At 41.8% G+C, this 27587-nt stretch overlaps 1 protein-coding gene across 9 annotated transcripts in view; it reads right to left on the reverse strand.

Moving 5' to 3' along the window:
• PHF14 (PHD finger protein 14) overlaps positions 1-27587 on the reverse strand; it is a 155731-nt gene that overhangs the window by 28643 nt on the left and 99501 nt on the right. For 7 of the 9 annotated variants that reach the window (XR_007245796.1, XM_048511563.1, XM_048511569.1 and 4 more), the window contains one exon: positions 2917-3030. The exons of the other annotated variants lie outside the window; for them this stretch is intronic. Coding sequence is in view for 6 of the 7 variants with exons in the window: in XM_048511563.1 (XP_048367520.1) it covers positions 2917-3030 (114 nt within the window). In the remaining variant the exon portion in view is untranslated. The remainder of the gene's footprint in view (positions 1-2916; positions 3031-27587) is intronic. 9 annotated transcript variants of the gene reach the window in all.

A 27587-nucleotide genomic window follows, 5' to 3' on the forward strand; every position in this document is an offset into this window, starting at 1 on the left:
TTCTCACAATGCAAGGCAATAGTCTTAAGAAAAGGTGATTTCAGTAGTTCATGGACATGCAACCTCCTTCCTTGTAGCATTCACATTGAAGGATCCAACTTTAGAGCAACACTAGAAAAGCAATTACAGCACACACACACACGCACAAAATAAACAACCCTTTAAACTTCACTATAACTCATCAACACCTACAATTTTTGATGCTATAATTAAGTCAAAATAGACGATTACTAAAAGCATTCTGCTCCAACAGGCTTTGGCCTGATCTACATCAAATGTATACGGATTCAAGTAAACTTCTCAAAAAGCTGAAGACACACAGTACTTTCCACGACACACTATTATGGCCAATGAAAGTTCTGCCAATACAACTCAAAGCAATCAATAACCCATTTACATTTTTTATTTAGTGATATACAAGCTAACATTCACACAGTCTTCAGACACTAGCTCCCCACATGCAAACACCATCCAACCTGAAGGAAGACCACAGATCTTCTGACACAACCATTATCACTTCTTGAAACAGAGGATTATAAATAAATAAAAAGTGGCATGGGCACAGGTTTAATGATAAAAACTTCTCACTACATTGCTCAAATCATTATTAATAAATGTGGTATGAGTATCTGAAGCTGTGATTATTATGTACTTAAAGTCTGGCAAAGGAACACATGTGATGTCCCAACTATAAAGAAATTTCCTTCATAGAAATGTTAATGCCAAAGTCTTGGCAACAGAACTGGCTGAAAGATGATTTAGCAAATATTGTCCACAGTGTTCCACCATAGCCAAGTAGGGGACAAGGAGAATACTGCATGCACTGATGGGTAAGGACTTATTATGGCTACAGAAAATGGAAACACATCTCATGACACTGTTGACAGAACCTGGAAGTGTTTGAAAAATTTCATCAGAAATTTCTTTATCAGATTTCCTCCTCCTATTTCTTTATCAGTCTCTGTTTATCTTCCATGTCCCGTAAGACTATACTGACTGGATTAAACTGCTTTGCAGATACTCATGGTCAAAATGTACACACACAAGGCTGTCAAATGTCTCCTCTGATTCTGCCTTAAGTCATTAGTATGTGCTATTCATTAGTATGAGAACCAAAAGGTATCAAACTGCATCAGGAGTTTAAGCTAATATTCAACCTAGGTGAAATTCTAACAGAAAATTTTAACAGAAAATGTATTTATGCCTTAATACAACTCAAAATAAAGTTTTCTACATTTTCTTAACATCTTACTAACTGGTGAGGAAGCATGACTTCCAAGACAAAGAGACATTTTTACAGCTGAGAATGCACTGTATGTACAACATATGTATAATATTTATGTCCAAAAATATTAGAGATATGACAAAAATCCAAAAATTGAGGTACAAGATAATATGAGAAACCCTATCTGCAGAGATTACATCTAACAGCTCACATCTAACAGCAATGGCGTATTTGCCTAGGGATAAGGGGTACCCTCCATCCCCGGGCACCACTAATCTGGTCACATCTAGTCCTGCTGCCTTGTCGTCTTTGGGCACCCTTGGCTCCACCCATGCCATCATCGACATGGGCAGGACCAAGGAAGCCCGGCTGCCGCCCCTCCTCTGCTCCCCACTGGCTCCCAGCCGGTAGTTGGCAGTCCTTTCTGCCCTCCCCTCTAGGGAGAGCAAAAGCAACAGCCGTCCCCTGAGAGCTGCTTTTATAAGCACTGAGGCCAGGGCGGGGCTTGGGGAGGCGGGGCCCTGCCCCTGAGCCCTGCCCCCCGGCCTCAGTGCTTATAAAAGCAGCTCTTGGAGGATGGGGGACGGCAGTCACTTCTGCTCTTCCCAGAGGGGAGGGCAGAAGGGGCTGCCAGCTGGGAGCCAGGAGCGGGGGGGAGTGGCCTTTGGGAGTGGAGTGGCAGAGCCCTGCCCCCAGGCACCGTGGGGAGGGTGCCCGGAGACAGAAGTTCCATTTCCCCCCGATACACCTCTGTCTAACAGCTCAGTGCAACAGAAACACAAAGTACCTCTGACATCAGAAGAAGAACAAGGATGATTCACAACACCTATAGACAGAAGACCAAAGTATAGAGAACAACAGTTCCATTTTAGCAGATTCAGCTTTGGAATCTTGGAACTGCAACAGAAGGCTGACTGAAGCAGAACTTCTCTGAATCCATACAACAAAGAAAGTAAATAACTCACTCAAGATCACTATCTTAATGGCAGAGTAAGGATCTGAGCCTGGACCTTCCCAATTCTAGTCCATCTCTTGATTCATATTGCCTCTTTCTCTAGGAAACAGACTGGGTGAAATGTGCATATGCACACCGGATTGCATTTGCCTTCTCATCCAAATACTCATTTTACAATTCTACCTTTTATTTTCTGTAGCATTCTTCACATATTAATTATCCTAAATGTATAGTTGAAGTTCTGTGATTTCAATAACTTTTAGAAGTACATTTGTAAAGCTGAGAACTTGGTTATTTGATATATCAGATGCCAAAATTCATTGCCAGGCTCAGTTTCTGGGAACTCTGGGTGGACAGATTTATTAAGAAATTAAAATCTGCCCATAACCAGTTTTTATTATTACACAGGATTTCTCCTCCTTAGAATCAGGCTATTCCAGCAATATCATATGCATGAACTTACATTAGCCATATGGGTCAAGTGAGACCCAGGACATGGAGTTCAAATGCTGCCAACTATTTTCAAGCATCTGGATGTCTCACAAAACAAAATGTACTAGTACAAAGAATAGCCTTGTTGGGGGCAATATTAGCACACTGATTACCACAACACACAAACTTGCATTAGACAGAAAGTGAACTGCCTTTTGAATGGAAACAAACCAATTTGAAGCAGAAAAAATGTTGGATAAAAATGATTAAGAACCCAGTAAGATAATAGACACAGAATTCCTACCTCTTCTGGATGTTTCTGTGCCACCGATACCAGATGTTCAGAACTACTTCTTGAGGTAGAGGGTACAACATTAGGTGGGGCCTCTGAGACCACCTCATTTGGCGGTTCGGAATCCTGAGGGCAACAGAGACAAATAGACCCCCTCAGTAGTGTGCCAAAGTGGTACTCTGCAAGAGAGTTTTAGCAAGGCAGTGTGGTCTGTCCCAAACCATTGGAATATTGGATTTTTGACCAAAAAAATAATAATTTTGTTCCATGCAACTGAAGCCATTTAGCCTCTGTGTTTCTTTGTACAATGGAGATATAGATACTCCACACAAAGGTATTTTGACTATTAATCAAAATGTAATTATGCCCTTGAATCAACCAAGGACATAATTTAGCAAAGTAAGTTTGGGCATGAACTGAAGAGCACAGAATCGAAAGGTTACACACTGCTTTATTATATAAATTATTTCCCTTCCCCCACCAACCATATTGGTATTTATGTGGTCTAAATTAGCATATTACTTGGCCACAAATGCCAAAGGAATAAAAATTGATAACGTAAAGCTTGTGGGTAACAATCCATTTTCCGGCAGCAATTTGCTCTATAAAGAGAAAGGCACAGAAAGAACCTGGATCTGGAATAAGTTTCACTATGCAAATTTATTGCTATAGGATCCAGGAGCATAAAGGAGTTCTAAACTTCAGAGATTTACTGCTGAAAAGGCTTCTAGCTACCATTATACTTTTAATAGCCTCCTGATACCTTCCTGTATTTATTAACTGACCTGAATATGTTCATGCATAGTCTGCAATACCTGTATAGTCTACTAGCAGCAAGACCTTTGGAAAGAAGAGAAGTATCCTATAAGAAATGTACAAGACTTAAGAATGTAGGGATTTATATTTTTATCTATACATAAGTATGTGAAGTAATATTACTAGAATTGAAAGGCCTTTTTTTTTGCAGAAAATTGAAAAATGCTTCAGCCAACAAGTTGACTAGGAGGGCAGAACATAAGAGACCCACCGCCCAAACCCAAACAAAACCAGGAAGGCATATACTTTGAGATTAAGAAATATGCTGTGCCAAATTTCTAGATCAATATATGAAGTAATTGCACTCCTAATCTCCTCACATCATAGACTGAATAGAAATTAAGATAATGTTGTAAGAATACAATGTGAAGTTCAATTTGAATCAATTTACTGCTGTCAATGTGTTCCATTCATCTACAAGTTCACCTAAATGTAATAATGTATACAGATTTATTCACATGCATAGGTTTATAAAATCACAAAACAGGGCAAGGGATATTAGTGTTACCTGCATAGGAGCTTGCCTATAGGAGGGGACAAAATGCAGTTGCCAAGGTTGGCACAATACTGTGATTAACAATTTGCCACAACTGAACAGTGGATTATGGGAATCTTTGCTGGCATCTCAGATGCAAAAAGGCAAGACAGTGGAGAAGCCACCAGGAATCCACTACCTTTTTTCTCATTCTCAGGGATAACAATGAGACCCAACCAACACCCCCATAAACTCCAGGTTATGTTGATTAGTGGGCTGGTTGAATCATGAATAATCTGCACAGAAATTTGGGCAGGCACCTGAATCACTGGATGCTTAATTAGAATGTGCTGAGGGACACACATTTTGCTTAGCTTTGACACAGAATTTCTGGGGGAGGGGACCTCTTAATAACTGCTCCAGGAGGCTGAAATGAAGTTCTTGAAGAACACAGATGACTTTGAGTGCACAGACCTTACACACACACACTCACAACCCTTTATGTCCTACTCATCACATGACGTTGGTAGAGGCAGGATCCTCCCCAACATACAAGAACAACTCTGACATTCATCCTGAATTTAGTTCTCGTTACTATCACACTTGCCAGAGGTAACAATATGATCTCCTGAAAATTAAGGAGTTGGCTGATACCTATCAGGGTCAAGGGTCTTATTGAATTTATGCCTCAGATCACTATATTCATTTATTTATTGAATTTCTAAACCGCCCTCCCCCTAGGGCAGTGATGGCGAACCTTTTTGAGACCGAGTGCCGAAACTGCAACTCAAAACCCATTTATGTATCGCAAAGTGCCAATACGGCAATTTAACTTGAATACTGAGGTTTTAGTTTACAAAAAACAACTCATACATCACCATATTTTATCTGAAAAGAAAAACACAATGACAGAGCTTTCAATGATATAAACAACTTTTATTTTATACACAACTTTATATAAACAACTTTTATTTTACAAACAACTTTTTCTTGAAAGTGAACGTTTGCATTTGGCATGCTTTTGACCAATTAATGTGATTTTTGCTGTTGCATGCATGCTGATAATTTGTCTATGTTTGGCCTCATACTTAGTAGAAGTTTTGAGAGCAAACACATGCAGCACTCAGCTCATCTGTAAGTCTGTTTCTTTTGTGTCAGATTTTGAAAACAGCTGCTCACAAGCATAAGCATCTATCCAAACAAAGAAAGGAAAGCAATCCCAAGTTCCCTTAATTGATTTAAAATTATTTGGCAGAGAATTCCACACTCTGAGTGATTTCCTTTACATTTTTCAGAACTAGCTGTGTTCTCCTCTGTCATCCTTTCTATCTTCTCCAGTGTTTCACTTTGCTAAGTCATAGAATTTATTTTTTCCAGAGAGTGCTTTCTCTTGAAATTCCAGCAGCTCCATTTCCAGATTTTCTAAATTTAACCAATTTACGCAGGAAAGATCAAGTTCTCTTCAAATTTGGCTTTATCTCCGGATAAGTAAGAAAAGACAGTGTTGCCTCCATCTTGGCGGAACTGTAAAAATCTTTTACTAAAATTCACCTTTGCAGCTGCTACAATGCTAGAAAAATTCCTTTGTAGATTTCCTGGATGGCTTCTTGTGGTGGATTGTCTGCAAAAGTTGTAGAATTTTCCAAAATGGCATTTTTAGTTTTAAAGGGAAATATTTCAGTATTGCCCACTTTCAAGATCTCTTCAAAAACCTGAAGTTTTCTCTCAAATGTTTTGATATCACAAAACATCCTTTCTGCTGCTTTTCCCCAACACCTTGTAGCTGTTTGTTCAGCACGCTGGAAGTGTGCTGTAAAATCTGGTGAAAACATTAGGTTGGTAAGCCAGGCCATATCAGTGAGTTGTGGAAATTCCTTTGCCTCTTTTCGTTCATAAACAGCCTAATTTCATCCAAGCAGGCTACAAATCTCTTCCAGGACTTCTCGTTCTCTGCTCAGGCCACCGGACATTGTTGTACATAAGTAAAACAATTATACTGTGCCTGAACCTCCTCAAGAAGTGTCTGAAACTGTCGGCAGAATTCAGAGCACGGTCCAGCCATGATGTAATTTGACCATTTTTGTGACATCTTTTGAGGACATCGCCAAATGTTTTGCTGCTGTCCCTGGCACAAAAGAGCTTCCTGGTGTATAATGCAATGGAACTGATGACTGGATGTTTTACTTCTTTTAACAAAGAACTGTATGAAGCCAGATAAGTTGCTCCCCACCATGGAAGGTTGCGCCCCATCACTAGTGATTGAAACCACTTTCTGGTCTGGATATTGTGTGACACAAAAAGCCTCCATCACAGCACTGTGGATATCTATCCCTTTGTGTTCTTTTTTTTGGGCAAAGACACCAGTTTTCACCTGCAGCCTCTTCTCTTCATGATGTCACTCAGCAGCATAACGCGAGAATTCACTGCTAGCCTGGCATGATCAGTCACATCTGTACTTTCATCCACGCGAAATCGGAGTAACAGGCTGCTCTTTGTAAGTCAGTGCGGTGAGCTGCTGACTAACATCAGTTGCTGGCATGCGCTGGACTCGATCTTTCACAGTATTTCTGCTAATTCGCCAATCTCAGAAAAGCTGCTTCAGAATTTTGTCCTTTGTTTCTGGGGGAAATCATGAAAAAGAGAATTACTCCCCAGACAACATGGCTGTTTTGATAATCTCCCCATCAGAGAGGGGCTTGCTGTGTTTTGTACATAGGGCACAGTGAAATTTGAAAGCTGGCAGCTGTCAGATGATTTGTTCTGGAAAAGATAGTTGGAAAAACTAAGATGCTGGGAATGATATAGCTCCTCAATTTCCTTCCTTCAAGAAACTCTTTTTTTCTTTCAGCTTCATCAAGTTTGGCAACATTTTCGGTTGGTGTCAAAGTGCCGTTTGACACTTGATGTGCTACATTGAGAACACTTTCGCTACACATTTTGATTGGCACAGAACGCTCTCCCACCGCTGCTCAATCTACTCCCAAAATTAACTCTGTCCAGGTCTTCTTGGAACTGATTCCTTCCTCACTGTCTGAGTTTCTAGCTTTTTTGGCCTTGTAGCCATTTCTGGGTGACTTGGAGTCTGCAAAAATACAGCTTTTTAAAAAATTAAGCCACCCAGCAATAAATCTATCCAACACAACATATGGTTAACACTAAAGAAATGGATATTCCCTGAATAGACCTGGAAGTGATTCTCAACTGAAGTTCCTTTTGAACTCATTTGTTGACCACCAGAACGGCAACACATGGCTTCCCAAGGAACTCTTCTCAGCCTTTACCTACCTCACAAGATGACTGTTGTGGAGGAGGTGATTAAAGTGGAAGGTAGAATTAGGGCAAGTGTTAAGAAATGCCTGTCAATGGTTGTGTCTTATGATAGCAAAGTAAATACTGGTACTGCTTTAAGGAATGCTTAGATAGAGAGGCATATAAATATAAAGAGTTTTCAGCTCAGTCTAAGCCCCAGCTGGAATAAAAAGCTCATATGTGAGCAAACCAAGCCCCCTGGTAATAATGGCAGATTCTCTCTTGCAAAAAAGACTCAACTGAGTTGCCAGTGGCCACCTTTGGGTGCCACATTACTTTGACAAAAAAATACTCCCTAATGAATCTGTTTCTTGAAAGAGAAGGAATCATTCCCACAAATCTCTCATTTTGTGTGCCTGGTGTACAGAAAACAATAATCAATCTCCTTTTTTTTTCCTTTCCGCCAGCTTTATATATAGCTTTTAGCATCTTTGTACTTTTGCAGAGAATTTCTATTACTAACTGTCCTCCATGCAACTATTTGGGCAACCAATTGTTGCTTGCTCATTCATCCCAATATCTTTAAAAACATCAATTTATTTCCAAATATCAACAAGTCTCAGCATGATTTTCTCAAATCCAGTGTCAACAAACAATGTAAAATAGAACCACCTCTTTGCTAAAGTTGTTAATTTTAAAGCAAATGTTGAAAGCAGACCTATTTTATGCCTTATTTCTAATCTTCTCTCCCACTTCACTCTTTTTTGCGGTCTCTTGTTTATGTAAGCATTTTGGCTACAACATGGTTTCCATATTAAAGCAGCTAGTTTTTTAAAGCACAGAGAAAGCGAAGTTGAGAGGGAATAAATGATTATAAAATCACTGGCAGAGAATTAAAAGTATGGAAAAAATACTCTGCTTTTAAATTCCTTAAAAAAAAAAAAGACCGCCTTAGTTTGACCAATACATATTTAATAAAAAGAATTCTTATTTAGGATTAACCCTGTAATTTCCAAGGGAATTTCATTTTGCAATTCCCAGGTTGCATCGCATCTTATTAAACCAACTTTTCACTTCCCCAATTTAAGTTCAGTAGGGTGGTGGAAGAGAAGTTATTGATTTTATTATTCAGACATCCTCAGGAAGCTATGGAGAGTTGCTGGGGTGGGGAGAAGGGATTTTTGCCCAGGGATCTTTGGATCCTGAAAATTTTTTATTTAATAGAGATCTGGCTTGCCTTAGCTCCAAATCATCATTCTCCCAAAAACTATGAAAAAAGGAAGTTAACATGAGATCTTAAATTCATTCCCCCCCCCCTCCAATATCTCTTCACCGCTCCTCCTTACATAATGAAGAGGAGACTCTAATGGGGAAAAGATAAAAAACACCTCACCACCTTCTCTCCGGTCCACTGGAAAATGCATTTTGTGCTTTTACTGAATGCCCTTGCTGCTCCATAAACACACACACAAGAACCCAGGGCTGGAAGGGCAAGGTGTGTGTCAACATGAGAGCTAGCGATTGCTGGATTCCGGTGACTGGGGAGGAGGGAGGTGTGGGGATCGATCCTCACGCTCTTTTCAAGGCATCTCACCCCACCCGCATTTTATGTAAAACAGCTACAAATTTTGAGATAATCCCATTAGCACTTGCCCAACTGACTGTGGAAAATATGTCTTTGTGGGAGAGAAATCTCTTTCCTAAGAGAGCATACACCAGCCAGCGCAGCACGGTGCCTTGCCTGCTCAAAACTTCCAAACACAAAATCTGGCACTGGCTGGAAACAGTGGAAGCAGAGGCTGTTCTCAGAGGCAAAGTGAGGGAGTCCTTACAAAAAAGCGATGGTACATGGCCGGGTGGAGCTCGGACTGCCCAGAAGACTCCCAGAAAAAAGGGTCTCCTCCTCTGAGGAGCTTTTCCACTTGGGGTTGCTGGCAGGAGGAAATAAAAGGGGCCAGGAGGGGAGTCGAAGCGCTGCTGTAAGACCAGGCAGGGAGTGAGTCCCTCTCTCGGCAAGAAACGTCTCCTCCCGCCCGCAGCTAACGAAAGCGCGCCTCTTTCTCTCCATGAAGCCATGTGCCCTCCTCCAGCCGGGAGCGTGTCTCTCCGCGCCCCTTCCCAAGGCGGCGGGCTGGACTGCCCAGAAGACTCCCCCCCCGAAAAAGGGTCTCCTCTGAGGAGCTAACGGGGTTGCTGGCAGGAGGAAATAAAAGGGGCCAGGAGGGGAGTCGAAGCGCTGCTGTAAGACCAGGCAGGGAATGAGTCCCTCTCTCGGCAAGAAACGTCTCCTCCCCCCCGCAGCAGAGCCAATCTAAAAGCGCCGCCTCTTCCATGAAGCATGTGCCCTCCAGCCGGAGCTGCAGTTCCTCCGCTCTCCAAGCGGGCGGGCTGACTGCTCCAGGAAGACTCAAAAAAGGGTCTCCTCTGAGGAGCTTAACGGGCTAAGCTGGCAGGAGGAAATAAAAGGCCAGGAGGGGAGTCGGCGCTTGCTGTAAAGAGACCAGGTGAATGAGTCCTCTCGCAAAACGCCTCTCCCGTCACAAGCAATGAAAGTGCGCTCTCTTTCTCTCCATGAAGCCATGTGCCCTCCTCCAGCCGGGAGCGTGTCTCTCCGCGCCCCTTCCCAACAGGCTCCTACAGCTTTCTCGTTTGTTACCCAGCCGCCTTCGCCCACCCGAAGCCTTCCAAATCCGCCACCATCCACTTCCAAGATCGCAAGGCCCTCCTGCTCATGCAAGGATGGTACACGGCGGGCGGGCTGGGACTCGCTCCAGAAGCCCCCCCCCAGAAAAAGGGTCTTCTCTGAGGAGCTCCCGAAGCTTTCTCTCCAGTCTCCAAGAAGCCATGTGTCCTCCTCTCAGCCGGGAGCACGTCTCTCTGCGGCTCCTCCCAACAGGCTCCTCCATGGTTCTCGCTTTTTAATGCTTGACCCTGCCGCGCCTTCTCAAATCCGCCCACCCTCCAAGCTTTCAGTGACCGCCGGGCCCGCTGGACCTACCGAGGCTTGCACGGTCTCCAGGAGGCACAGCAGCCCGGCAGCAGCAGACAACCCGGCAAGATGGACCAGTCACCAGCACTGAAACAGCGAAAGCTGAGCACGAGGGAGAGCAGAGAGCACAGAGGCGGGGAGCGAGGGAAACGCCCCAGAAGGCAGTGTAAAAGGGAGGAAGACCGTCCCAGCAGAAGGCAGTGGGGTTTTTGGGCCCTGCCTCGGAGGCCCTTTCTGGCGCCTCTGACGACCCGGAGCCAGTGCGAGGGGGGGAGAGGGGGAGGGGGAGAGTCAGAGCCTCGCGTGCCCAGCAAGAGGCTGCCGCGTGCCACCTCGGGCACGCGTGCCAAAGGTTCGCCATCACGGCCCTAGGGGCTCAGGGCGGTGGACAACAGTGATAAAAACAGTTTTAAAAGATAGCATAGAACAACGAATTAGCAATAATAAAACCAGAAACCGTATAGCGTCAGATGGCATTTCATCCCTCCCCCCCCCCACCTTTATGCCCACGGAAGGTCAGATGAAATGGCAGCGATGTATTTAACCAGGCTGGCCAAATGCCTGGGGGAACAGGTCTGTCTTACAGGCTCTGCGGAAACTCTGCAGGTTCCTCAGGGCCCTGATCTTCCTTGGAAACCTGTTCCACCAGGTGGGAGCCAGGGATGTAAAAGCTCTGGCCCTTGTAGAGGCCAGCCTGATAGCTTTAGGGCCAGGGAGCACCAAGAGGTCCTCCTCCGATGAAGGAGGGGCCTAACGGGGCGATATGGGGAGAGGAGGTCTCGTAGGTATGCAGGTCCAAGGCCGTGAATGGCTTTGAAGATCATAACCAGAACTTTAAACATGGTAAATATATTATATGTATACATCATAAATGCCACTAAACCTGCTTTTTGTAGTGCGCTGATTTGAACGCTATCTTTTAACTTGTGCGCTTAATGCAATTTGATGATAATGTTGCATACCTGGTGGGTGAGAGTGGATCAAAGATTAAGAACCATGGATACAGCTTATTTATTAGTGGTCCAACCTGTTTGTTAAAGAAGTTGTGGGAAAGAGTAATGGTTCAGTAAGACAGAGAAGTTTCAGAAAAATACTGTGTTTCTGCACATAAAAAGTGATCAGAAACCAAAGAGCCTTAAGTGAACCCAAAAAGAACTTTGCTTCATGAATGACATCCATGTATGCATTTTGATCGCTTTTGATACCGTGGTTAAATCTGACACCAGTTGTGGTCAACAAAAGGGCAAAGGGCTTCAGGTGCTGATACTGAGCATACTCAGTAGTATTTAGCTGCAAAATGTGACAAGCAGAAAGTTTTGCTTCTTTACTGGTGGCGTCCCTTGGAGCCACACGCAATCTCACTCTAGAGGGCCCCTCTGGCCTTCAAGCACTTTTTCAGACTGCAATGAGAAGAAGAACCAGAAAAAAAAAACACCAGGGTGTTTGCAGCTTTTTGGACTGCATACTTTGACAATGAGATGGTGGGGGCTAACAACACTAGATAATAATAAACATAATGCATGGCTTCTGACTTTCACAGTGGCATCAGTTTTACTTTTGGATGACAACATTATATAGGTTTGCAGAGATTACAACAATCATATGATAAAGGTTAGGAAACAAATGTTTGATCAAACCGATCTAGGCTGTAGGTTTAAGAAAACAGCACTGAGTGTGTCTTAACATTTGGGCCCTGGCAAAAAGCACTTGGCCTTTAGAAAACTGTTTGTTGGGGACAAAAATGATTATCAGTAAGAGAGGCTCTGTTGTCAAGGCAACCAGGCCAATATTTCCAGTACCATGCTGGTGACAATGACGGCAAGGATTATACTGCAGCAGTACAAACAGGAAAATAGAGCGTGTAGGCCTGGTTGGTTAATCAACAGCAATGCATTTGCTTGCCTGCACACATTAAGCAAGGACCATGCCTCCAGCTTTGTTTTCCCTCAATGACATCACACAGAAAATTAAGTTAGGCTATGTCGTAAAATGATGTCATGAGAACAACTGCCTGATTTGCAGGGGACACTGAAGGAAGAAGAAAGAGTAATAATTGGCCCCGTATCAAACATGAGGGGCAAGAAAATGAAAAGAAAAATGAATCTCAGGGAAATTCAGGATATTCTATTCCTTTAGGTTCCTAAGAATTAAACAATTTTCTGTATCAATCAAATATTTTTTGAAGTTGTGTGACCTAAAAAGAAATATTGTTAAGAACCTTCTTCCTGCCATCTCCCGCACAGTGGTTTTGTTGTCCGTATGGCTATACCTGCTACCATGTGGGGGGGCAAATTGTGTGGTTCACTGCGCTAGGGAAGATCAGTCTGCCCGTTCCACATAGTGGCAGCATTCATTCTCATTCCACAGCCACACGGAAAAGCGCACGAGAGACATATATTTGAGATAAAATGTAAAATAATTCATCAAACAAATACACGTTCTCAAAAAGTGTTCATGCTCAATGTAGATAACGAACTTCAAAATTAATTCAAAACTTGGGATGGGCAGGAAAATGTCGGCGAGTACCTTGAGACATCTTTTGATGAAGGGACGTGGGATCTTAGTGGGAAGTGGGAAGTTACTACAATTCTATGTGAGAAAGAAATAAGATGCAAACCACTCTCAAAAGTACCACAATAATGTGAAAAAATAATTTTGAATCTATGCAAATATGTATAGGTCTTTGTGTAAGTGCTGTTTTCTTTTTCGTCTTTTCATTTAGTATTACTATTATAGGGCGGAGGGGGACTAGATCTTTTATTCTCTATCTTTCTATACATGTGTTATTCAGATATGTAAAATAAAATAAAAAACAAACAAACCAATTGCCAGCAATTATTGGAACTGTGACAAAATAAAAGTCTATAAAAATGGTTTGGCAGTCATGGAAACACTATAAAGAATACTGTTCGTTTTTACTTATGAACAATAGCTGTTATACCCACACAAGAAAGCAACAAGCAGTCCTTATTTTTGAAGACGGTGGAATGATAATTCTCCAAAGAATAATAATGTAGTCAAACATCACAAGTTCTAGTCATATAAACAACACATCCAATGCATCTAAATTCATCCAAAATAAAATGCTGGAAAATTCCAATACGTGTTTGTATTTAACATCATACACCAAACACATATACTTTTAAAATCACTGCTACCTACAATAAAAAAGTCTCAGCACGACACAACAATTTGAGTATACTATGTTAACTATCAGATTTCATACATCATCCTTTACCCAGAGTTCTGCAGAGAATTACGTAACCCATAAATTAGCCTTAAACAAGCTTTGAATCAGGCGGAGCCAGTTTTCAAATTAAAGAGCCGTCAGTATATCACAAGGTGCTGTCATTTTATTACCCCAATCAATTCTATGTGGCCTGAGGTATAAGGAAAATGGATGCTGTCTTCATTTACAAAAGGGTTTATCTCTTGCAGCAGGCTCTGAACTACTTGACTGCAGTAATGAATTGGGAACCAAAGTTACTAACAAAGATTTTTTAAAAAGCAAAAGCTGAAGACAGTAGTTCTTTCTCAGAGTTGCATAACAGAAAAAAAACTGGAAGAATAATGGGAGAAGACCTCACATTTTTATATGTGTGATTTATCTCCTTTTAAAATATTGTAAAATTCCAGTTGCTATGCTCCTGGTTACTACGGTATTTTTAAAAGCCAATAATGAAAAAAGTCATAAATGAAGTTAATGTAAATTTCCATTTATTTAAAACTAGGAATAGAAGCCCATTTTAAGGGAAAATGAAATGGGCTCTACTGGGGGGGAGACAGTCTATTACCAGCCAGCTGCCTTCTTTGCCCCCCCCCCCTGAGGTTCTCCTGACTCCCTGCAACTCACTGTTCGCGTCAGCTGGGTGGGAGATTCTTTTGAGTGTCACAGGGGAGTTGGTGGGAGAAGACTGGAGGCCAGGGCCCTGGACAGAAGGGGCAGAGTTGGTTTGTGGGGATGGGGGAGGGTGGGGAAGGGACTGGAGAGTTAGGTGTTGGGATGCGGGGAAGGAGGGGGAAGGGGCAGCTTTTGGCAGGCCCAGAGAAAGAGCGCAAGTCACTGTCATTCTTCTGCTGGATGTAGCTTCTGTTTTGGGTGTGGGAAGGATGGTCAGAGAAAAGGTATGGCATTTGGTGGGGCAGCAGGAGAGAGCAGACTGGTGGCGCTTTGGAGAAAGAGCCAGCTTTTGCCAGGTGCAGCATGAGAGTGCGGGTCACTGTCAACAGTATAAAATTTCCACAAACAAACATAAAAAGTCATGGAGCCTTCAGCCCTGTTGTGGTGCTCAGTACAAGGGAGAGGAAGACCTTTACTCCTAAGTCCTAATAGAGCAGGGGGACTCCAACATGTAACCCATGTGAATGTGGGTGCAAAGCCCTTCTCCTGCCAGCTTTCCTTCCGGGGGTGAAGATGTCCCCACCCCATTTTAAGCCAGCTAGTGTGTGTTTGTCCCGGGCACTGCTGGTAGGCAAATAGCTGGCAGGAAAAGCGCTTTGCACTGACTTTAAGTGGGTTACATGTTGGAGACCCCTGCTCTATTGATAAACAGGACTTAAGACAGCTGTAGCTAATTTTACAAGATTACGCTTACAAGTGTACAGGGATATAAATGAGACTATATGGGAAGTCCATTAGATGTTTTATCTGCCACACATTGAAGCATAAGAACATAAGAAAGAGCCTGCTGGATCAGACCAGAGTCCATCTAGTCCAGAACTCTGCTACTTGCAGTGGCCCACCAGATGCCTTTGGGAGCTCACATGCAGGATGTGAAAGCAATGGCCTTCTGCTGCTGCTGCTGCTCCCAAGCACCTGGTCTGCTAAGGCATTTGCAATCTGAGATCAAGGAGGATCAATGGTGGTAGCCATAAATCGACTTCTCCATAAATCTGTCCAAGCCCCTTTTAAAGCTATCCAGGTTAGTGGCCATCACCACCTCCTGTGGCAGCACATTTCAAACACCAATCACGCCTTGCGTGAAGAAATGTTTCCTTTTATTAGTCCTAATTCTTCCCCCCAGCATTTTCAATATATGCCCCCTAGTAAAATGAAAGCAATTTTTGCTTTCATTGCCTGTATGGATTTATGAAGTTGTGAATGATCAGTAAAAATTGCATTACTATATTGTTCAGCATTATAATTAATCTTTATACTCAGTTGCAATTGCTTACAAACAGCAATCACATGGTAAGTAGCCATTTGTTGATACTCGAAAGCTTTTCTAGGATTTCAGTGTGTCTGAGTATGTATGTCTGTTTAAATACCTTTTAGCCTTCCTGATATTTCTGAAACTCACTTACATTTTGACCTTGCCCATTTAAATAAAAAAATATTTTAGTTCAAACTTAAATTTATTTCTTTTCCACACCCCATATTTATTTCTATTCTACATTTGCCATATTTAATTACAGCACTAAGAATAAACACAGGTATTGGAAATAATCTTTTCTTCCTGTAAAAGTACTGCAAAAGATGTTAGTTCATTCTAGTCCTACTTAGAAACAAGTCTGCTCTGGAAGGTTGAAAACTATCAAGCATCAGATAGACAAAGTAGTCCAGCTAGAAAACTGATTTAATGCAAGCGAGTTGAATGTTCCAATGCCATTTAGTTGTAAACTGCTAATACAGATACTATTATTAATACAGTAGAAACCTAACACAAAGAATATTTTATTACATCTAAGTCAGCAGCATTAAAATTCGACCTGTTTATTAAAAAAAGGAATGAACGGCCCAGCTACCACAGTTTAAGGGGCAAAATTAATCAGCAACCTTTTGCTGAGCTCACAGTAACTGAAAGGTCAAAACTAGTGCTGCTTCAAAATCTGAGAAATTCTTCAGTCATCATAAATTAAAAGCGCTGAAAATTATGCACTGTGTTATTCCCCCTGAAGTCACTAAAAAGGTTTAAAGGGAGGAGCTTTCCATGGTTGCAGATACATAGGGTTAGATCTATCAAATTATACTGGATATTGTGTTCTCCTTCCCCTTACGTTCTTAATCACTTTCTAAATTCTCATTACCATAGTCTTAAATTCATTTTTGCTGCACTCCACTTACATTAAATAATGGCGGTTTTGTATTCCAAACAAACAAACAAAAATGGGTTTCATTTTCAATGCACTGCATTAATAATGGCTTAATCCTATGAGCTGCTGTGCTAATGCATCCGGGGAGGGTGGAGGTGGGGGTGGTTTCCTGTACGAATATGCCAAACCACTGTGCTGTAAAACAGGGTATTCCCTGTAAGCACCATGCTGTCTCTCTTTTTAAATTAGCAGGACACACAGAAACTAATATAGCACTCTTAATATGGTTAAGGTTTGAGCAAATATTTTTTTAGTTGAGAAAAGAGACAGGAATGCCTAGAAGGTGTCCTAATAGATGCTGATAGAAACACAGGTAAAAAAAAATATTGTAGCAGTACATCCACGTACTGCAGCTCTTGTTTTACCCCCAGTCTGCACATTCCAGTCTCCTCTCTCTTCCATTTCTCATTTTTATCTTGGTGGCTTTCCATATTCCTTTCATTTTTATGCAAGCTAATTTTCTTAATACAACCTATACCCAGATTCTTTTCCTGTGACTTATACTTAAAAATGTACATATTAAAGCACACTCAACAGTTCTTAAAACACGAGGTACCAGTTCAAATTAATGGAATGAAGCTAGCTAAACATTTATGCCCCTTATAATACTACAACTGTAACCCACAGATCAGGCATCAAATTGGAAACCTAATGAAGCAGCTCAAACCCCTATAGATCCCTTCAGAAGGCCACTAAATGTTTTTATTTCTTCATTTGGGCCCCTTCTGCACACGCAAAATAATGTGTTTTCAAACCACTTTCACAACTGTTTGCAAGTGGATTTTGCTATTCCGCACAGCTTCAAAGAGTACTGAAAGCAGTTTGAAAGTGCATTATTCTGAATGTGCGGAAGGAGCCTTAGGTCGTTTTCCCACTTACCGTCTGCTGCGCGCTACTGTCGCCAAGTAGCGCGGGGTCCCCCGGCACTCCCAACTACGGGGTGGCGACAACGCAGCCGCCCCGACGCTGCCGGTCGCGCCCCCTCAGCGCACGTCATTCCTGGCGCTCCTCAAAACGGCGCCTTTTGATGACCTCACGCAGAGCGCAGGGTCGTGGGGAAGCCTGGGAGCGCGCCAGAAATGACACACGCTGAGAGTAGCGTGCAGCAAAGGGGGGGTCGAGGTAAGTGGGGAAACAACCTAAGTCTCACCCAAGGTTTGTGGCATATTAATCTTGGGAACCAAGTGGATCTCAGTGTTCTGAAGTATTTCCTTCACTTCAAAGACAAGGAAGACTAGAATCTAATAGGACTAGAATCTATTTCCTTCTGAGGAAAATCTTGTTCTCCCCTGTATCTTCACACTTTCTGGGTATAAATATATCCCTGGAAATCCTGGTATTGTGTAAGTGGATGAACCAGTAGTCAAAATGTGGTATGAAGTTACATTGCTTCTGAGATCCAGTCCCAGTACCTTAAAGATTGCAACCTAGTTCTATTTCCACAGCAGCTTTTTCCTTTCAGTGCAATGAACCTTCTGAATTTCCAGTCATTGGACAGGCTTATATGTTTATCCCATCCCAGGTTGGAATCTAGCAAGAGTTAAGACTTACAGATCTGCATGCTTACAGTGTGCATGCTTTTTGTATCCTTGCTAATTTCCCGTGCTATGAGTTTTCTTAATAAATATACAACTTCAAGCTTATGCTTATTTATTTTCTGGGAATTTTCCTGCTCTTATATGAAGCGTTGCCCAAGTCCAGGATCCTGGCGTACACTTGGCAGAGGCTCCCAATGAAACTGCCTAGGATACATATGTTTATGTGTGCCTGACACGTAATAATCATGAATACAAATGATAAATACATTCCCATATAAGTAAGCCAATCAGGTAACACAATTGCTTACACACAAAGTAGCTATGATATCTGTGAGAAGCATACGTTTCTAAGCATTTTTGGTTGAAGCACTTGTTGTCTTAAGTTCCTCTGGTCTAAAGTTCCTCCTAGCCCACTGAAATCAATTGATCTAGAACAGTATAATTCTGTTTAGAATTGCACTGCTAAGCTAGCAACTTCTGGCAGCGAAGTTCTGCCAAGCTTCCCCACCTCTTGATACTATTTGGAGCATATGAACTTTTCAAGGCAGAAGATGCAAAATATGCAAGACTCTCCAAACATACCCAAAGGAGTTTTCAAACCACTGAACCACATAATCACTTTCATCCTTTACCAAAGATTCGTTTAGTGAAAAGCCAGAGATAAACTTAATTGCTGCCAGAATTTAACAATGCAGCATACGTCTTCAGGATTTAAAGATATTTTCAAAGCCAGCTAGAAAATCACAAAAAATATTTGTACTATCTCCTGGGAGAGTTAATTATAACACAAAATTGTACTCGCACATTAACTATTTGTGGAACCAATTTTAAAAAGGAAGAAACTTTTAAGAAGCAAAGAATTCAAATAATTGGGGCTTCTTTTTATGTACACGGAGCAGCTGATAGCACAGAAATCCCCAGTTGTCTTATGAAAACAAGACAGTAAACTTGGATCACTCTATTACTCATAAATGCTACTTTCCAACTTTAGTAATAATACCCACCATTTCACTGTCAAAAGCTAAATGAAGACTGCCAATTTTGTATGAAAAAGATTTTTATTCAAAAGCATTTTAGTCATCACCATGAGATGATTCTTTGAATAATCTGATTCATCATATCTTGGTGTCCTTGATAGTATCAGCAATATGGATGGACATACATGGCCCGCATGTGCATTGCCTTAGTATAATTCATTTAATAGCTCCATCAGTGAGTCTACAGAAAATGCCCAATATGCGTTGTATCTTGTTTACTACACAAAGAGGAATAAAACTTGTCCTTTGTATGGGTTGCAGAAATCTGCCTGAGTGTAGGACCCTTCCATAAGGCAAAATTCTATGAAAATCTCAACATGGAGGGACAGCAAAAACCAAAACAAACAAAAACACATTGTTGCATCTGATTAATGGCCCACTTGGGGGGTAGGGGGAATGGCATCTTGGAATGGCATATAGTTGCGCTGGTTCCTTTGTCCCTCTGCGTGTAAGGGCACCATGCTGACAGGAGGAGCAAAGATGCTGGGGTCCAGGTGCCCCACAGCAGCCAAACCTGGAAATGGGTGCCGCCATAGAGCTACACTGGCATCCAAATAGACGCTGGTGCAAGGGGGGGGGCATTCCAGGGGGTCGAGGCAACTTTAGTTTTGAGGTGGGAACACCTTGATGTGGGCCTCAACTTTGGATAGCATAACTTCATTGAGACCTTTGGAGAATTTGGAGGTTTTGTTCGTTTTTTGCTGCCTCCCTATGCAGCCTGAACGCCTTCTGAAGCCCTGCCGATTGGGCTGCAAGTTGGCTCTGGTTCATGAAAAGCTTATGCCACAAAATGTGTGACAGTTTTTAAGGCTTCCTCAGGTACAAAACTCCAGTCACTCTATTATGAAACACATCTTTTATTTGGACATAACACACAGGACATTCTGTACAAGTAAAAGTGAGGTTATCCATTTAGTCATTCAGAATTTATTTGAATGATAAATGTTAGATCCTTCAACCATCTGACATGCAATTTATTCATTTACTTTATTTATATTCCACCTTTACTCTCAGCAGTGACTCAAAGCAGTTTACATTGTTTTCCTCTCTTCTCATTTTATCCTCAAAACAACCCCGTGAGCTAGGCTGGGTTGAGAAAGTGGGTCTGGCACGAGGTCACCCAGCAAGTTTCCATGACAGAACAGGGATTCAAACCTGGGTCTCCTATATCCTAGCAGGCCATGCTAACAACTACACCACTCTGCCTCTCTAGGGATCAATTGATAATCTATGGATAACACAGAGCAACTTGTAGTGAAACTAGTATGCTGAAATTAAACTTGGCAATTTTTTAAGACAATAGGAATTCCAGTTCTGTTTATTCCAGGTAAACTACATTCATGATTGCCAGGAAACAGTAGCAATCTAGAATTCTCTACTGCAATCATTTGTTGGATATCTTTCACCATACAAACACTTTTCCTGTTAATATGGCAGTAAAGGATAAAAGTGACCTACAAGTTGCATTCCCTCCAAATGCAGAACTGAGAAGTTACGTAGGAAGTAGGACACCCACTCTTGACAGGGAACCCTGTTGTAACCAGTGTGAGATGGCAGTGCAGAGTGGGACAAGAACCTGCAGGCTTGCACTGGTGGCTGTGTCACATGCACTACCTGCTTGTCCAAGTTGAAAAATGGAGGTGGCAGACGAGGACATGGCTGGTTTCACCTAATCTAAGGGTGGAAGAATTCTTCAGGGTCACTGCCACCCTAAAGAGGATCTGACTTATGGTCTCTTTTAGGGTCTCTTGTGGAAAGCTGCATAGGAATAAGCTTGTAGCCCTGCTTTTACAAACAGTATTTGTTACGCTTCACCACTTCTATCATCCAATGCAGTGACTGGGTCCCCAACTACAGGCACAATTCTTCCTAGTTTGTAAATTCATTTTTCTAAAGATCCCCAAACATCTTCCCAGGGGTACCGGCCCAATAAGCATTTTCTTCTCACTGGGATTAGCAGCACAAAAGATACTGGTGTGCTGTCCTCACTCTCCATTTTAAGTGATCTCCAGAGTCCTCCTTTCCGAAGCAGTCAAATATATCACAGATATATAATTGCAAGTGCAGAGAAAATTTATATATATACAGTTTTTTTAAAAAACCATGGAACCAACAGTTCATTATAAATATTTCCAAGACATGAAGGCTGATTTTTCATTTTGGAGGTCCCTTTACTGCAGAAACTTCCATGTTCATTCTGTGCCCAAATAAAGGACTACCTACGAACACTGCCCATTTTCTAGCTAGTCCAAAGTTTTTCAGTCATTAACAGTTTATGAGGGGGTTTCTGGAGAAAATGGCACTTTGCACAGATGAGCCTTTGGGGAGCTCTTTACCACACATTACTGAACAGAGCGAATGCTGGGCAATTGCTGGCATTAGGGCAGAAAGGGTCTCGCCTAGTCTCTCCAACAATTTCTGGACACCTTTAATTTGACAGGTGAACTGGTCTTTTTTTTTTAACTCACTAGCTCTGATACAATCCAGGATCAGTGGCCCTTTCCCCACTTACCTTAAGCCCCACGCTACTCTCCTCAAATAGCGCGGGGTCCCGGGGCACTCCCCACTACAGGGGCGGCGACAACGCAGCTGCCCTGACGCTGCCGCTCTCGCGCCCCCTCAGTGCATGGCATTCCTGGCGCTCCTCGAAACGGCGCCTTTTGATGACCCCGCACAGAGATGCCGCGCGTTGAGAGTAGCGTGCAACAAAGGGCAGCAAAGGTAAGTGGGGAAAGGGCCAGTAACGTTTGTGTCAGCCATTTGGCATTTAAAAACTGCCTTTCTGTTTCTTCACCCTTCTGTTCTCTAGATTTTTAATTTCACTTTTTCTGGGTGTTCTCTTTGCTGGGGCTTTCTGTATTTTTTCCTTTATTTTCTCAATCTACACAAAATTCCTTCAGTGTTATTGATAGTCAATGCAGACCCACATATTACTATTCTCTTTTCTGTGTTATTTTTTCTGTTATGTTGTTGTTTTGTTAAAAATAATGTTAAAAAACATTTTATGACAAGGGTTCTAATGAGAAAGCATTATACATTTTTCCAGTAGTCTTATTCTATTAAAAGTCAATGTGTGTTCTAGTAATTAAGTAAATAATAACCAAGCTTCACAATCACAAGCAGCAAATAGACAGTAACAGCAGACTACCATTAGTTGGCAAATTAGTTGATAACTCTATTGTTGACATGAGACCTTCATTATAAGAACACTAATTTAGTAGTCTAAAGAACTCCAAAAACAACAATTCCATTAAAGAAGTGGATCTGAATGCATTTTCTATTTTATCCAACAATGTAGGTGGTATCATAACGGTGGACGTGGCTTCTTTAACTTTTGGATTATCACAAGGAAGAACTTCTGGTCACCAATAGTTTACATTTAAAAAGGAACACTACAAAAGTAATATATTTGAGGAGGAATCTAACATACACAATATTCTAGACTATGGATCAGCAACTAGAAGTCCCTGGACATCTCATTGCCCACCCACCCCCCTCACTATTTCTTAGCTTCTATTTCTGAAAGCCCCCATATTTACTCTCCTTTCCCTGGTTTCTTCACTCCCTCCAATCTACCAGCCAACCTATCTTTATCTACTGCATTCTTCAGCTTTGCTTCCTTCCCTTCTTCTGTCACCCTCTACCTAGGAGAATTTTGGCCCAATCGTGTGATAGGGATCCTTCAAGGGCTTGGGGAAGGGCAGCACCTAACCTGATCCTGCGTCCCCCTCTCCATATGCATAATATATCCTTTCCACCTTCTCCAAACAATCCTCATATTCTCACCTTTTCCTTCTCTCCTTCCCACCCTCCCACTTACCTTTTACAGACCCCTCATCTTCAGCTGTATTTATTATTTACTTCATTTATGCAGCCTGTCTCCACAACAGGAACCTAAAGCAGCCTATACCATTCTCTTCATCTACATTTTATCCTTACAGCAACTGCCTACTGGCAGCTTCCCCTCTCCTGTCTGTCTCAAGCAGAGGGCAGTGGCTGCTATCCTATCTGCCTTACTCAAACAGTGGGGGTAGCATAGGCTCCTCCTCTGGCACAGCTCATCATGACACCGTCCACAAGCCTATCTCCCTACCTCCTTTTTATCCTTCCATTTATCCCCTTCTCCTTTCCTCTACTCACCTGTACCAATGGTGTCTCTTATATCAGACAGTGATCCTAGCAGAGGTGCCATTGTCTCCTCTGTTTGGGGGATTTTAAACCACCTCTCCACCTTTTTACTGTCCCCAAGTTTTCAGGAAAATATCCTGAAGTCTGTAAATGGCCCCAATTCACAGGTTTAAGTATCTGCATATGGGGACTATGCTGAGAATTAAATATAGTGATATCCTGATAATCCTATTTGTGACTGTATGAGACTGTTTCTGTCCAAATAATGCATGTTACTTTATTTACTATAAAATTTATTTCCTCATTTAAGTTTTTATTGTTTCTTACATTTCAGAAGGCAAAAATTAAGATACAAATGTCAAGAGAACATGAGGTGCTACTCTATGTCTCTCAAGTACTGGGTAAATTTTCAATTTTGCTTATATAAAAACTTAAGATATACTTTTACATGCCACAAATATGCCGATTAGTACAATTTTATATGCTATGCCATTGTATTTTGGTCACATTATGAGAAGTTAAGAGTTTCTGAAAAAGACAATAATGGTAGGTAATGTTGAAAGCAGAAGGAAAAGAAGAAGACCCAACCAGAATTTTAACCAGAATTAAGAACTCCTCACTTTGAATTCTCTGGAAGTTTTTTTTGGCAACTGGCATTAGAGTAGCTTTAAAGCATTTTATGAGTAGCTTAGAGCCCCATCAGAAGGTGAGGGAATGTCCTGGTGGAAGTGGAGTGCTGCTGTGCCAGTGGATTTGCCCTCCCCAGGGCATTTACAATTAAGGTAATTCTGCTGCTGTGTGACCACCACCACTTCCTCCCCGGCACTGGGACAAGGTGCCAGTGCCCCAGCACTCCTGACATTGCTGACATAGTGGGGGTGGGCTTCCTCCCGGCCATTCAAGGCATTACACTGGCAGCTGGGAATTCAGACAATATGAGTATATTGAGCCCCATAGAGGCTTTTTGGCAGCGAGGAGGCTTTTTTATTTTTCAAGCCTCCCCTTTGCTGCCAGGAAGTCTGTTTGGCAGCCGGGTGCACAGCTCTTGAATGGGGCTGTTATACTTTACTCATTAATCCGATGTGGTATTAATTTCCTCACTAGTTTTACTTGGATTTCCTTTTATGGTATTAGTTACTCATCAAGCAGTCTTATCTACTTTGTTCAATTCATGTTTCCAAATATGCTTCCTAAAGGCAAGTGCTACTTACAGTTAACAACTGTTCAGTTACCCATATATAATAAGTAATAGTTCTTCATCTTCCAGATGAAGACTTCAGTTCCATGCAACAAAACCACATTTAGTTGATGAAGACAATATTTGGTGTACAGGCCTTGCTAGAAATCCTTTAAATTATGGATTTTTCCCCAGCAACAATTTCTTTTCTGCATGGGTTTTACTTTTTAATTTTCTCCTCCAGCAACAGGATAGGTGATTATTCTTTTGTCCCTATGTTCTAAGCAGATTTTTTTTTATCTCTCCTCATACTCAATAAACCAGATAAAGGTCCACGTATTAAATGAGAGGTTAGATAAAATGTATGGGCACACATCTAGGGCTGGGTGAACACAGGAACAGTTAATAGCTTTATTACCGTTCCATTTCAATCTTCTGCTGCATATTCAGCACAATTACATGGTTAAGCAGGCAATGCTGCAGTCCATCTGGAAAAATTTATTTACTCAGTGGTTCTCAACCTTTTGTATCTTATGCCCCCCCCCCTCCCCATCACACTAGCAAATAAGATACCCATTTTTCCAAAGAAGGACATTGATACTATGTTACTATACTTATCATTTACGGTATATTGTAAGGATGTAAATATTGGAGTGGTGGTGTCGGGAGTACACAAAGAGAGAAAAAGCAATTAAACAAGTCAAACACTGCCTCATCATAACAGTTCTTCTAAATCACTAAGGCTCATTCCGCACACGCAGAATAATGCAGTTTCAAGCTGCTTTCAGGGCTCTTTGAAGCTGTGCGGAATGGCAAAAACAGTTGTGAAAGCAGCTTGAAAGTGCATTATTTTGCGTGTGCGGAATGAGCCTAACATATTTGAAAGCTATTTTATTTGCAAGATGGAAGGATGAAGTTAAGTTCGTTAAGGATATGGCCACAATGTATGCCAGTTTTGACATTTATTCAATATTAGTGACCAATCCTGCTAGTTTAGATTTCTTTTTAACCAAGTGTGGTGAACTTGGGCTACTGACCAGCTCACAGCAGGAGAAAGCAACTCTCCTTTGCAATGGACCTGTTTGCCCCCAAAGGTGGCTAAACTTCCCCAGCCCACCCTTGATTCCAATACAGACAGCTGCCACCAGCAGGACCCTATTTTTGTTTCCCTGCAGGGGACTTTTACACTTCTGAATAAAAAAGAGGGAGCAACTGCCTTATGACTGGGAACATCCCTCTCCCCAAGTGAGTGAGAAAAACTCCACTCTCCTTTTTATATCTGCATGGCCAAGATTGTGGATGGCTTGAGAAAGTTCAAGGTCTACTCTTCTTACAAAGTTTATGTTTTTTAAAAAGATAACCAAAAATACAGGTTTTATTCAGACAGACATTCAATTTAGAAACTTTATAACATATTCCCCCTTCAGAAAGAACCCAGATAAATGTAACAAAACCACAAGAGAGACAACCAATACAGTGTGTTCTTCACTAGCCTTGCTATCTTAAAACTCCTGATCTTTCCCCAGTCCATCAGATTCTCCTCAGCCAAAGCAACTGCCTCAGTCTAAACTGAAGCCAGCCTCCCCTTCATTGGTGGAGAGCTGTCAGTGGAATAATTCTTATTGGGTGCTGTAAATACATCACACCAAGACATACAATTTCTTCTCTCAGTTTGAAGACTCTGAATGCTTTGCCATGTGACAATCATCTTATTTTGGTATGCAGCTACAGGATAATGCTATTGCAGCCTTCCTGTTCGTGGGCTTGTTGGAGGCAGCTGGTTGGCCACTGTGTGAACAGAATGCTGGACTAGATGGACCTTTGGTTCTTATGGCTGTTCTTTGGTTCTAGGCTTTAGTGCTCAGCACCAATTTCCTTACAGAGTACTTTGAAGATTCAGCTGTTTAGTGCATTGGTGTTAATAAAATGTATAGTTTTTATGCAATCAGACAACACACCAGACAGTTCAGAAATCATATGTTTGCTTAGAAGCATTTTATGATTGATCATATAGTGTTTAACTAGCAAATTAGCATTTGCAACTTGGAAATTTTTTGTAGTGAACCCAGAGAGGACACATGTCATTTCAGCAGCAGTGTCAGTAGTTTTCCCAGTTCAGATCATTCTTTGAAAATTATTCATCAATAATATGACTTGCACAGGGGACTACCTTTACATTTTTAAATGCAAATCATCTCAGCACTTGCTGTTTATGTAAGCAAGTTATGTTGTTAACCATGAACACATCCTCAAGCACTTCCTCTTCACATGGATACCGAACAAATCCTGTTAAAAGTGCACTGTCTGAAACACCTGCTGATTCATCCATTTAAAGTACAAACAACTGACATTTTCTATTTGGGCAATAAGTGGAGCATCAGTATCAGAAGACATGTTTTCATTGTGATGCATAACTGGATCATTTGAGAGTGGGATTTTAGCCATCTTTACTGCTGATAAAGTTCTGATAAAGTTTCTGACAAAGTTACTGAGATGATTAAGACAATATTATGACTTGCTGGGAAATGCAATGGATAATTTCTGGCAGGTGAAGTCAGCAGGATGTAGCTGGTGATTGGGAGAGGTAGGACTAAGAGGAACATTCAATGTCCAAGACTACTACTAGCATACCAAAAGGTCTCAGTCATCCACTTGCAGGAAAACATGCAGATTGCAGGAGAGAGAATACCTGGCAATTGTTACCTTGTGTAGCTCACAGCCTACTTAAGAGTCCCTTTGTTGATAAATGCAGGGAGCCACTGATTTAAGTGACAATTAATGAGCTATCAGATCTCGGTGTGGATTCATCAGAAGGCATGAACTCAAGGGCTATCAGCATATAAATGCTTTACACTGCAATCCTATGCAGAGTTACTCCACTCTAAGCCCATACAAATGAATGGGCTTCGACTGGAGTAACTCTCCTTAGGATTGCACTGTAAGTGTCTGCAAATCTTGAGGGGGGCGCCCTAGTAGACCATAACCAGGGATTAGGCTGCTAATCCTAGGAGTTGCTTCGGTGTAGAGGACCTTTGCTCACTGCAGCCTTATGGAAGGCGTCTCCCTTTATTCCACAGAATGTTACGTAAGGGGACAGCCTGTTTTCATATGCACCCAGGTTCCCTCCATTTTGCTGCAAAATGTAACTGACTGCTAGTAGTGAAAGCTTTAACTTGTTTCA

The sequence above is a fragment of the Sphaerodactylus townsendi genome, linkage group LG11 (assembly GCF_021028975.2).
Source record: "Sphaerodactylus townsendi isolate TG3544 linkage group LG11, MPM_Stown_v2.3, whole genome shotgun sequence".
Taxonomy (NCBI): domain Eukaryota; kingdom Metazoa; phylum Chordata; class Lepidosauria; order Squamata; family Sphaerodactylidae; genus Sphaerodactylus; species Sphaerodactylus townsendi.